General features: G+C 45.4%; 1 protein-coding gene across 1 annotated transcript in view; it reads right to left on the reverse strand.

Annotated features, from left to right (window-relative positions):
- Positions 1–2,631: 2,631 nt before the first annotated feature.
- The window catches only part of CCDC50 (coiled-coil domain containing 50), a 61,688-nt gene continuing 51,581 nt past the window's right edge, over positions 2,632–12,738 (reverse strand). The window contains exons 8-11 of the mRNA XM_075068321.1: positions 12,601–12,705; positions 10,653–10,732; positions 9,238–9,347; positions 2,632–8,071 (exon numbers count right to left, since the gene is read on the reverse strand). Of these exons, the coding sequence (XP_074924422.1) occupies positions 8,052–8,071; positions 9,238–9,347; positions 10,653–10,732; positions 12,601–12,705 (315 nt within the window). The 3' untranslated portion in view covers positions 2,632–8,051. The remainder of the gene's footprint in view (positions 8,072–9,237; positions 9,348–10,652; positions 10,733–12,600; positions 12,706–12,738) is intronic.

The following is a 12,738-nucleotide window of genomic DNA, read 5'->3' on the forward strand; positions in this document are numbered from 1 at the left end:
AAGGAGGTGAGTGTGCTGCAGTGGGGCCTATGCTTGTTTGGCATTATTTCAGTTCTGGTGATTTGTGTCTAGATAGGTTGTCCTGGGACATTTGTGTGGGTAGCAAATTGAGAGGCTTGTGCTGCAGGGAAGAGCTTTGTGCATTTGCAGTGATTGTGTGCACCGGTTGTGGTGTGGATTTTTAAAGAACTGTAGCAATTTAGCCAAGTAATCCAACATCTGTGCAGTCTCCCTCATATAACCAATTAAATCACTGCATCCAAATTAGCTGCAAAGCCAGGACAGTGATCGGTTGAGTTACTTCTGGTATCCTAAAGATCTAGGACTCTTGACATAGCATAGATACATCCATGAAATGGCATGGCACGGCACAGCACTTGTGAAGTCAAAATGGCCGAGAATTTAAAAATTAAATGGTAACAGACCACGAATCTCAGTGATGGCTCAACCTGCTGATATTCTGTGCAGAAAAAGCTCTCAGCCATGCTGGTAGCTGCCTCATGCTGACAGTATGATGTGGAATCTTGTTCTGTAGGAAATACAGCTGGGGAATTCTGCACACGTGCGTACAGTGAGAGACATGCCACAGGTCTAACTGAGAAGGACTTCTAAAGCACAGAATGTGTTTGGCGAGATGGAAATTTGAAAAACTGGACATTTTCTACTAGAAGCCTATTACCAAGCCAATAGGAGACATGGGTCTGAAAGGATGCTAAAACGACACATAGTTCTAGGGACTGGGGAGTTATTTCCTGCTATTTATTTGCTTTCCAATGTAGCCCCTGCATCCCCCAGTGGCAGCTACCATCTCTCTCCCGTTTTCCTTCCACTCTATCTTTATGATGTCCCAAAAGAGCTTCCTGCTTCCCATGCCTGATCTCAAGACAAAGCATGTGGCAGAATGCCTGATTGGAGCTGGTGGGACAAGCCAATTTTAAGATGTCTCATCCACCCAGTCTGGCCCACCTATATCTCCCCCACCCACTACTTTTACATCTTTAGGGCAAACGAGCATCACAATATCCGAGCACCTTCCACGGAAAAGTGGTAGCAATTGTGGAGGCCCAACTGGCCTCTCTGCCTTGGTTTCCATGTATAATCCTGTGGCATTACACCCCATATTCATATTAGTAAAATTATGATCTGAGTATGGCATAATTATGATGTATTTTGTGCATGAGAAGGCATGGTCAGATCTCACTGGAAAGGTTATGAGTTACTGAATGATTATATTTGTGTGCATGTATTGTTTTTGTATCTGAAGTTCAGAAGACTGCCTATGTATCTATTAAAAATGTGTTTACACCTGGGGAACACGCACTAGACAGCATGCAATCAGTCTAGATGGCTGGCTGGAAAGGGCCATTAGGAAGAACAATAGGTCTTAGACGATGCTAATTTCTCATTGGGGATCCTTCCTAGTAAAGCCTTCCTGGGGACACTGCAAACAGCCTTGGAGGTATGGCTGCAGGGTCAGGTGATCAAGTCACCTGATACTGGACTCCATGATATTACTTTTTTCCACTAACTGGGGGTGGGAATCACACTGGAAGACAACAGTTTTCCTGCCATATGTAAACCCTATTTAAGGCACAGGAGGGACATAATCATGGTTAGTTCTTCACTGAATCCCCACCCAAGATAACTGCTGTAAACATCTAAGAAACAAAGACTGAAGGAGGGGAGAAGGACAGAGCCCAGCCTGGAAGGTTGTCTAGCCTGTGAATGAAGTATCTGAAGTTTTAAGCTGCAGGCAAGTACAGCTGGCCTTCAATAATCTCTACAATCTGCCTAAAACAACATTTAGGGTGAGAAATTACGACTTGTAACCAGATTCTTTAGTATTTTAAGCTTAGATTGCGTGTTTGTTTCATTTGCTTTGCTATCCCTTATAATCACTTAAAATCTATCTTTTGTAGTTAATAAACTTGTTTTGTCTAAAACCAGTGTGTGGGCAAATTATAACTTAGGGCAGTTTGGACTCCAAATCTTGATGCTTTCTTTAGGAACCTCACATTATTTTAGCTTGTTCAGCTACAAATCAAGTTGTGACTCAGGAACAGCTTCGTGTCTGATTGTGTGTTTCAGTTGCACGCATTTGGAATGTGGTCGTTGGTGCCTCTAAGGTGGTTGATCGCATGGCATTTGTCAGGTTTCCTCCCCTTTTCTGCTTCCCTAATCCCATTTTAGTCTTATTTATTAGGTAGACTTGGGAAGTTTCAAATGGACTATTTGCAAATTATAAACCACACTTAAAAAAACCCTTGCAAATAAATCCACTGCTTTATTTTTCTAGTATCACAGTCTCAATAAGCCAAACAGACCAGATTCCTTCCATGACATTACCTACCCCTTCTCAATCTCTCTGGACACAATACAATCGCATTAAAATAAAGCAATATTTTGCTACTTCTGTTAAGTTGGAAGAACGTAATCATTGGTATTATAAGCGAAGCACCAAAAGAAGCCAAGGATGAAATGAACTGGAACGTGAAATCTCACACCTTCCAGCTCTTATAGAAGCAACAAAAAGCAGACACTAGACAAGGAAAATGTACTTCGCAAGCCTTTTGACTCACATCAAGAAAACTAATTAAGTTCAATAGCCTTATGAATCCATGGAGAAGAACACAGATGGATAACAGGACTATGGTTTATTGAACAAGAAGGACAAGGCGATATTCTCTTTACATTCAATGAGTTCAGGAAAAAAGAAGCAAAACATGCTAGACACACAAAGGTGATACTTTGGTTAAATATCATTCAGAAGTTCTATGTTAAACCTGATAAAACCATAGGACGAACAGTCAAAAATAACAGAGTTGCATAGATGGATTATTGTCAGTGTACAATTTACATTTATGGGTTAGCTGTTGGAACACAGGGTGCATCTGCAGCTCTGAGGGAGTTAGCCACTCGACTAATTAATTTTACTCTCTGGCTAATATCTCCTGCCCCAGGCTGAACGTTTACCCTGAAGAGCTACATTAGTTACTTCTCTGAGGTGGTTAGCTGTATTGCAGTGCATAAACACAGGTGGAGACACAGCAGAATCTACTTACAGAGAATACTGATACAGTGAAACTGTTTATTGGGACAAAGACAGTACTGTAGTTAAGGGGGCAGTGTTTGTCTCCACCACTGCCCTTTGCTGGCTAGAGTCTGAACTGCGTCTCATTATAGGCCCCGTGCTGCTAATTGGCAATGGAGAGACATGTCCAGCTCAAGAGGGAGGACCCTGTGCTTTCAGCGCAGGAGGTACTGAGTTCTAGGCCTGCTGCAGCCATTGTATGCAGCATAGTGAAATTATCAGAACCACAAAGTTTGTTACAGCATCATCATCTTAAAAAATAAACTGTGCAACTGCTATTGATAGTGATTAAAAATATCTTCTCAACAGAAGCAAGCAGCTATTGAAGGATATATACAGCTCAAAGCTGCACTGCTGAACCTCCCATCATAAATCGGTGCTGCCCCATAAATGTCTCCCAAACCAACAAAAGGAGGGGAAGTCAACAGAGCTTTGGAACTTGGGAGACGAGGGGCCAAGAACTGTCCCCTGCACTAGCAGATGGGCAAAATTCAACTGCAGAATCTGGAAAATGATGGGGCAAATGCAAATTCAGATGTTGTTCCCTGGTGCTGCAGGATCCCTTCCATAACAACTCTGCTTGGATCGAGCTTCCCAGGGGGCAAGGCCCGTGGGACAACCCAGATCCCACTTCCACATAGGCATAAGTATCGTGCCCATCCCAGTCGTATCTCAGCACAGCCACTCTTGCTCTGCAAGGCTCCCAGCACTGAGAACCTGCTTAGGGCGGCAGATGCCGAGAGGATATGCTCCACAAGAAGCCCACTTTTGATTTTACTGATTGGCCATGCTGGGTTACAAGAGCACAAGGTAGGCTGGGGATTCTGCAGCCTTAAAATAAAAGCATTGTATCTGCACTGCCTCCAAAACATTCCCACTTGTAGAAATCATCAATCTGCAATCCACAGTTAGCTTGCACACAGGCTAATATTAATCAAAAATTAAATCTCGAATAAAAAAAAACACATACGTATATACATCAATCCAGTGTGGTAAGTTGAGTGAATACCCTATGCTGGAACAGCTGGTCTGATTTGGCACAAAATAAAAATCACGAAAGTTGACTATAAAACAATCCATTTTTTCCTGTATTAAAGATGAATTGTCTCAATTCCCATCTTAAAAGGCCTGCCTTGCAACAATATAAAAATACTGTACATACAAGATCCCTTTGTAGAGCTAAGCACATTTCAGCTGTTGTAGATTCTACCCTCCCTCCCCATGAGGGAAGTCAAATAATAAAAAATAACCTACCAGTTAAAAAACATTTTTTTTCACAACAGTAACCAGAAAGTCCTTTAAAAGCCATGAGGTTAACTTGCTGCCTCTGTCTCCCATTGGCATCCTCCATTCTCCTCATTGTACAGTACATGTCTTAAAATGGCAGGCCTCATTTATTTTATAGCACGCTGACTCTGATCAGAATGGCTACGGTGTTGACTACCCTGGGATTAAGGCATGATCACTCAGCTGGTCTAATCTTGCTCCTCAAAGATCGCTACAACTCTTGTGCTTTGCTTTGGACGGAAGACCAGATGGTGGCGAGAACATCAACCAAGACCAGGTATGGAAAATCCGTTTGCTTCCCGCTCTTGTTGCACGAAGTGAGCTGCACACATCAAAGCTTCAGGCGGCATTAGTGATGTGTACCTGCCAGCTAAGGAGACTCGGGAAGCAACTGCCATGGACTTTCTGTTGCTGGTCATAAAGCACACAGGCAGAAATGCAGCAGAGGTGGGAATGACACTGGCAGGTTTTTCTGGCCTTTTGTTGTATACGTTTTAATTTAGAGCAAGGTAATAGGCCAAGCTACTTAAACAGGGGCAACAGAAAGGTCGGTTCCCTGGCTTTCCATCAGGGAAAGAGCACATAGCCCTGGTTGGGTCTTATTAGAATCATCACTGACAACAACCAACCAGCCGGAGCTTTTGCTCTAAGGGCCAATGTTATGTCTGGCAAAAGCAACAGCCACTCAACTGATAGCAGCAGAGTCATTCATGGCTGCTTAGGCCTGTGCTGAATCAGGTCCTCGATCTTCCACCTATTGACGACCTGATCCTTGCTCAACAGATGCCTATTGACTTCAGCAGGAGCAGGGCTGGGTCCTTAGGGCCTGGTCCAGTTCTCAGTCAAGTCAACAGGAGCTTTGCCACCTAAGCACGTTACATCCCATTGAACTCAATGGGACCTGAGCACCCTTCTTGAATAGGGATGCTTTCCAGAATCAGGCCCAGAAACAGGAGCAGGAGCAGGCCCTTAAAAGACTTTCCTAATGGGGATAAGATGGAAATTGCAGCCTCCAGTTGGGGCCCGGGAGGGGAAAATCATAATTAGCTGCCAAATCCCAATAGTAGCTGAGCTCCACGGGTCGGATTCTCCCCACCTTGTGACATCACTTATACTTGCACAAAGCCACTGTAAAATGCAACCATATTCTGACTTGGCAACTTTTTATACCTCCTGGATGACCCGAGGCGCAGGACATGGTCTTGGACCATTCGAGAACTGTCAGTACAGAAACCACCTCCAGCCCCCGTTCCATTTCACAATACATACAGGTTGGGGAAATGCAGGCAAAGACAGAAAAGAAGTGGCATTCTCGGCAGTAAAAACGTTGACTGTTCCATGAAATATAAAAATAAACATTTATAACATAAAAACCTTGCAAATGGCACCAGCACATTTGCCAAAATTGTCAAATAAAAAATACACTATGCATCTTGGGATTGTTTCCTTTAAAACTCTGTTAACACTTCTGACGAGACGGATGTGGGGCAACTGAAAGAGCAGGAGACAAGGGCAGTCAAATCTAGCCACAGGCTAGGCACTTTCCTGAGAAGAAGAAGAGAGAGCTTCCGAGTCCCCTGGAGGGAGGCAAAGGGGAAAGCAGGCATGCTCCTGTGCAGTCTGGAGACATCAGCCTGAGTCCATTCAACAGCAGGGGATACCAGCAATGCAGAAAACCCTCAAGTTATTTCTAACTCACCTAAGCCTTCTTTTCATTCAGAACACAAGGAGTGTGGCCTGATACATAGAGCACTCGACTGGGACTCAGGAGACTGGGTTCTACTTCCAGCTCAGCCACAGGTTGATAGGTGACCTTAGGCAAGTCACCTCGCCTCTATTTGCCTCAGTTTCCCCATCTGTAAAATGATTTGTAAACTGCTTTGAGATCTACTGATGAAAGGTGCTGCATGGTGACTATTGTTATAACACAGGGTAACTAATCTGAGGTAAAATTCTCATGAAGACCAGGCAATTTGTAGTTTACACATGAGTTAGAAGGTCAGGCTAAACTAGGCTGCTCCATAGCCTTTAACTCGACCTGCTAGCTCCTGGACAGCTACCAACTGCCCTGTCTTCGCTAGGACTTACCTTAGCTGGAGTTAAGAACACACACTTTTTTCCCCCCCTAGGAAAGACATGGCCTTGGGGCCAGATTGGGGCCCATCCTGCAGACAGCTACAAAGGAGCAGAGGGGGCAGAAGCATTCCTTACTCCCTTGTGCCAGCACAGTGCACCATCACTTCATGCAAGCAGGCTCTGGAGAGCCATTGTGTTCCCTACCTTTCTGTGCACCCAGCAGCATCGGGACCCTGGGAGGTCAGGGAACCAGGAGATGCACCCAGGACAGACTCGGTGCAGTTTACTGCCTCTCTGGAGTAGCAGCCATTCAGGGGGTTTCCTGCCCAGGCTGCTTATCAATGCACTGCCACTGACTTGGCCCTTATTGGCTGGATAGGCTAAAGAACTTACTGTATATCTATGGTCACCTTTGCAATTCAAATGTATTTGCACAGACACTGACAAAAATGCTGAGGTTGAAAGAACTGGGAGGCAGCTCGGGAGATACTTGTCTCCCATGGGGTGGGGGCAGGGACACAAGGATCAGTACAGGAGAGAACCTAGGCGGGTATCTTCGATTGAGAGAGGATTCCTGCACTCTGGGAAGTGATTAAGTCATCCTCACATGGCATCTTAAACAGAGACTGGGTGCTCTTCTAGAAAATACACTCTGGTTCAGCCACAAGTTATTGAGCTCAATGGTGAAAGAATACTCATGTCCTCCTTTTTACTGGGTGAGGTTCTCTGACCCGTGCCGTGCACAGTCACCCCAGATAATCATAATAGTCCCTTTTGGTCCTATGGTCCATGGATTTATATTCCCCTTCAGCTCCACCACTGACAGCTGCACCAGGAAATTGAAAACTTCTTTAAAACAGTGCATACGAAATGTACAGCAAGAGCTGACGTTTTAGGCCTCTGAATAAGAGGTTATGACTCGGACATAGAAGCACGTTATGTGCGTCAGCCAAAGGGTGTTTCCTAAGAAGTGGCTGCACAACAGAGACTTTGTAGACAGAACAGTTTTTTCTCCAAAGGGTGCGAAGTCCGAGCAGCCTGCTGGTAGATGTATGAAGATGGGTTCACCTTCATGCCAACTACCATGGAAAATCTCAGTTGCTCTGTGTTGATTTAGCTCTGTTTCCTCACTCAGGAAGATGTGCATTCCTGGTTACAACAGAAAGCTGTGTGTCATCTTAGTCACATGTTAATCTCTAGCCTATTGCTTGATTTCTGCATTGCCATAATCCACCTCACATCTTGGACTTTTCCCCCCAATTGTCTGTCTCTCTCTCTGAAAAAAGATCAAGCCACTAATTGTCAAAGATGCAGCTGTAGCTAAAAGGGATTCCGAGGGCTGTAAAGGTGTTGCCAGATCAGCTAGCTGGGTACAGCTGGCCAGCTACACCGTAGCTAGATTTTACTGCACTATTAAAGTAATCACAACCAACTGGGAAACCAGGATGAACAGACACTACTTATTGACATGACATTGAAAAAGGAAGAAGTCCTGAGGATGGAACTTGAGTTGAGTAAAGGAAATGAGAAGCTGTCCTGGGAATTCCAGTAATGTTTGCTACAGAAGAGAGTCAGTATCAATGCAAAGTCTAGCTTTTTACTGCTTGTAATGGAAACCTATAAAACAAAAAGGGAAAAATGAGTTAGCACAGCGCAGTTCTCAAACTCGGGCAGCCATGACTCCTCAGGGGGGTCACAAGATTACAACGTGAGGTTTGAAAGCTGTCAGCCTCCACCCCCAAGCCCCGCTTCACCTCCAGCATTTATAATAGTGTTAAATATGAAAAAAAAAATTGCTTTTAATTTGTAAGGGGGGGGCGGGGTTTCCACATTCAGAGGCTTGCTGTGGGAAAGGGGTCAGCAATAGAAACATTTGAAAACCACTGCCATAGAGCCACAGTGAGGACGACCGAATCTAAAGCTTTCTTCTAGTTCTTAGCAGCCCTGAGGCTGGTTTAAATGTCTGAGTGTAGGTGCATTCACAAAAAAATCGGACGTGGGGAAGGTGTACTATTAGGGCCAGTAAAAGGTTCAGGAAACACCTGGAGAGATCCACGGAAAAGACAAACCCTTCAATTGCTCACATTCTGTGAATGGCCCCCTATGGCCCACCAGTGAGACTGGCACTAGGGGCTGATTCAGCATCTAATAACCTATACAAAGTGCTCCCAACATCTCCCCTCCCTTCCACATAAGCTAGCCCCACCCCGTCGTCTCCAGCTGTGGAAGCTGGAGAACGAAGGGATCCCAGCCTGAAGCGACTGCAGAAAGCACCGTGCTTAGATGCGCTAGTGCGGAGGGCTATGGAAAAACCAGACAGGCCAATGCACACGGCAAGTCTAGCGCCCTGCAGGAAAGCCTCAGCCTTGTCATCTACCAGCCAGACAGCTCTTTGAAGGTTTCCTAGCGTGTTGGACTGTTCTGTGTGGCAGGATGAGTCAACTGAAGCTCATTGCTTTGCTGCCTTCACACCTTTCCCACTCATCCTGTGCCTTGAGCTAGTCACGCATGAAAATGAAACTGTCAAACCCTCCTATTCTTGTTCTTTATTGTGTGTTCTCAAGAGGCATCATTTAGCTCTTAGACGTAAGCTCTTTGGGGCAGGGACTCAAGAACAGATGGTTTATGGAGCAGGATCATGTGTCTGTAGGGTGTCATGTGATATTCTCTCTCTCTATCCACACACAGCAGCCACCAGAAAGTACTGTTTTTCAGGCTGATTATTTGAACTGAGTCACCGATGTGAACGAAGCGCTGAAGCCGTTATGCACCGCTCTTCTTACCTTTTGGAGAAGACTCTGGTTTAGAAAACTGACGTACGGTGCTAGGCTGGCTTGTAATACCACGACTGTGATAAAAGTCGTCCAGTTCTGTGACTGGAGGCGGCGGTGGCCTGCCAAGAACAGAAAAGAAACAAAGTTAGGAAAAGAATTACAACAACAATGAAGCACCCAAAATAATCCCCTGCAGCACATCCTGCATGTTGGCAGCAAAGGTGTCTGTGCCGTTTGCTCTCCTAGGCTGAACTTCTATTCACAGATTTCAAGGCCAGAAAGGACCCTTGTGAACATCCAGGCTGAGCTTCTGCATAGTCCAAGCCAGAGACCTGCCCCAGGGCTTTTAGAAAAGCATCCAGTCCTGAGTTAAAAATTGGCAGTGATGGAGAATCCACCACAACCCTTGGTAACTTGTTTCCAATGGTTTATTACTCCAATTGTTAAGTTATGCATTATTTCCAGCCTTTAAGGCTTTTAAATAGTCTTCTTTTAATAGATGTGGTCAAAATTTATTGAATGAAAAATTGTGCCATCTTAAAAATAGACCTTTTCTCACAAACATTTCTCAGTGTTCTCCAAATATGCTGCATTTATTTACCTGAAAATTTTCATTGGATAAGGGTTTTAATGTGTTTTCAGTAAGCAAATCATTTCAATTGGGAAATCTGATAAAAAACATACAGTGATAAATTCTGTAGTGAAAACAGGTACATTTTGAACCTTGCAAAGTGAGAACAGTTCTGAAATTCTAGTATTTGCATTGATTCTTTCCCCCTAACCAGCTCTATCTTTTATTCATTAAAAAAAAAAAAAAAAAAAAAAAAAAAAAAGATTTATTAGTCTTGTCCCAGTAACTTGGCTTAAACCCACCAAGTCCGATACCAATGTTTGGCCCCGCCTTACAGACGCTGTATCAGGGCGTGAGAAGGTTGTAATATGGCCCCCAACCACTCAAGCGCAATGTGGCGAATCAGTAAGATTCGCCCAGTTGCAATGGATTCCCGTACTCAGGCAGCTGTCTGACTTCTGTGTGTCTGTGAGTGAGGGGGGCGGGGGGGCAGTGCATGTGTCTCCATTTATTAATGCTGCATAGAGACAACCGTGGTGTCCATTTGATTTCAGACACTGAAAAGCAGCTGCTGAAACTCCTGGAGATATTTAACCCACTAAGTGCCGCTGCCCAAGTTCAGCTATCTTTGCCATTGTAGAATGGGGACCCTTCAGTGGCTAAATGCCATGGACCCATAACACCAAACCTCAAGGAGCACCTCACAGGCCCCTGCACTTTCCATCCCTGTTCAGTGTTCATGCCCCCTGCACTCTCTTGCCTCCAGTCATCTCCCAGTATTTGCTCATGGAGATTCAACCCTTTATTTCCTCGGCCGATTTGCCCAGTTTTTCAGAGTGGGCATGCAGCTCACCGGGCAGGTTTGTCACTCTTGAGTCTCTGAGGTTCAAGCCTCTCTCTTGACCTTGCACGCGCGGATTCACTTGTGTCACGCTGAAGAGGAGAAGAGAAGAAGGCAGGTCACTGGGGAGCCATATACTTTCCTTACAAAACATGGGCCAGATTGTCCAAAGTAGGCACCTGTGACAGCACAAAAGAAGCCGTGACCACATACACCCATTCAGCAGGGAGCAAACCTGGGAACTCCAAAACCTGAACCATCGGCTTCTTGAGCCAAGCTCCTTTTGCTGTAAATACAAGGCAGGTTGTTACGTTGTTGGGGCCTGTTACTAGCAGTGGACACAACTATATGCATTAAGCCAGAGTATGACACACACTGATCCATTGTGCACAGTGGGCCAGAGACCTAGCTGACAGTTTCCATGTGTAAATACATGTCATTTGCATAGGCACATTGGGTCAGGCATATGCAAATGAGTGTCTGCAACAGTGCAAGCCTAACTCTGAAAATCTGGCCAGACAGCTGACAGGCTGACCTAGCTCAGTGGCAGACGTGGGCAGAGGTAAACTCACCTAAGACTCACGTTACGCCATTTTTAGTCTCTACCGAACCTGGAGCTACACTATTTCCTATTACCTCCCAGCCTGCCCTCTGCAGAGGTACTTCACAAGAGGGCTCAGTCCCCTGGTTATGTGACTGTTTCTTTAGAACGGAGACGCAGTTGTTCTTCCCTCAGAATGGCTAAAAATGGAACAGGTCTATGTTGCATCTAACCTCCTGTATCTGGCAGTGGCCAGGACTGACAGTTGCAGAAGGAGATGTCAAATGCCTGTGACTTTTCAAAGTGCAGGCCACATTTTCATACAGCAACAATTTCACGGCCACCTCCCTTCCACGTGAGTCATATTACCCATCCCAGTGGCAACTACAGCAAAGCATAGGTGGAGAAACAACAACACTAGGAAAAGTGCTTAATGACTTTTCTACTGTCTTTGAAAGCAATTTGGCAGCTGGAAATAAAGAGAAGCCAGCACCATGCAACTAGTTACCTCTCCACGAACTGCTGGTGGTTCACAGACCAGTGAGGGAACCTCTGCCACAACACACACCTTGTTCAATACTTGCACCAAAGGGGGAACTTCCCTTGGACTTCAGCAAAAGATCAGTTTTTGCCAGATAGCTTGGAAATTCACCAGTTGTCATTCCTCTCCTGCCTAGTCTAACTGCAAATCCCCCTCCTGTTCATTGAAATGGCCTCTTCTGAAACGCACGCAGGGAACATCTACGCTGCACTTTCAGACCCAAAGCAGCAAGTCTCAGAGCCCGGGTCTAGACTCGGGCTTGCGCTAAAAGCAGCAGTGTAGATGTTACAGCTCAGGTGCTGAAGCGTAGACCTACCCTAAGCTGTTTGTTCTTAAAGGGCTGTGCATGCTGGATGCCCGGCACTGCTACCGCATCTCCCCACCCAAAACCGAATCACAAATCTGACCCAGCTGAACTCCACGTTGGGCATGCAATCGGCAGAGCACAAAGCCACATAACTCCACTCTACTGCCAGCTTCCAGGAGGTTCACCGCAGGAGAGGACGGACTAATTCACGGACAGCAGTGCTTTGTTGCCGCTGTACATGCTAGTGGAAATTTGTAGGTTTCAGACACGATCTGCAGAATATCTTCAGGGGCTTGGGTCCAAGATGAGATGCCGAAAACCCACAACGTGAGGGCTTAAACAGGTGCAGCGGGTCATGGTGCTCAGCACCTTTAGGATCAAGCCCTTTAACATTTTCCACTCTAGTTACTCTCCTGTTTTAACCCTCCAAGTGCTAGCATCTACAGCCCCTCCTGCACTCTGGATTAACACCACTTCTATCTACCACACTTCACCTATGCCTCAGCTACCCCATCTGGAAAATGGGAACAAAACCACTGGCTTTGTAGGGGTGTTCTGAGGCCAAGCGTACCTTCCAGTCCTGGTCCTGCCTTTTCTTTTCCAGAGAGGACTTCTCTCGGTCCTTCGTTTTCTTATAAGCCTTCTTTTCCTCTGCCATCAACAGGCGAGCTATCTCCTAACAGAACAAATACAAGCCCCATGTAAGAGA

The sequence above is a fragment of the Chelonoidis abingdonii genome, chromosome 8, assembly GCF_003597395.2.
Source record: "Chelonoidis abingdonii isolate Lonesome George chromosome 8, CheloAbing_2.0, whole genome shotgun sequence".
In the NCBI taxonomy this organism is placed as follows: domain Eukaryota; kingdom Metazoa; phylum Chordata; order Testudines; family Testudinidae; genus Chelonoidis; species Chelonoidis abingdonii.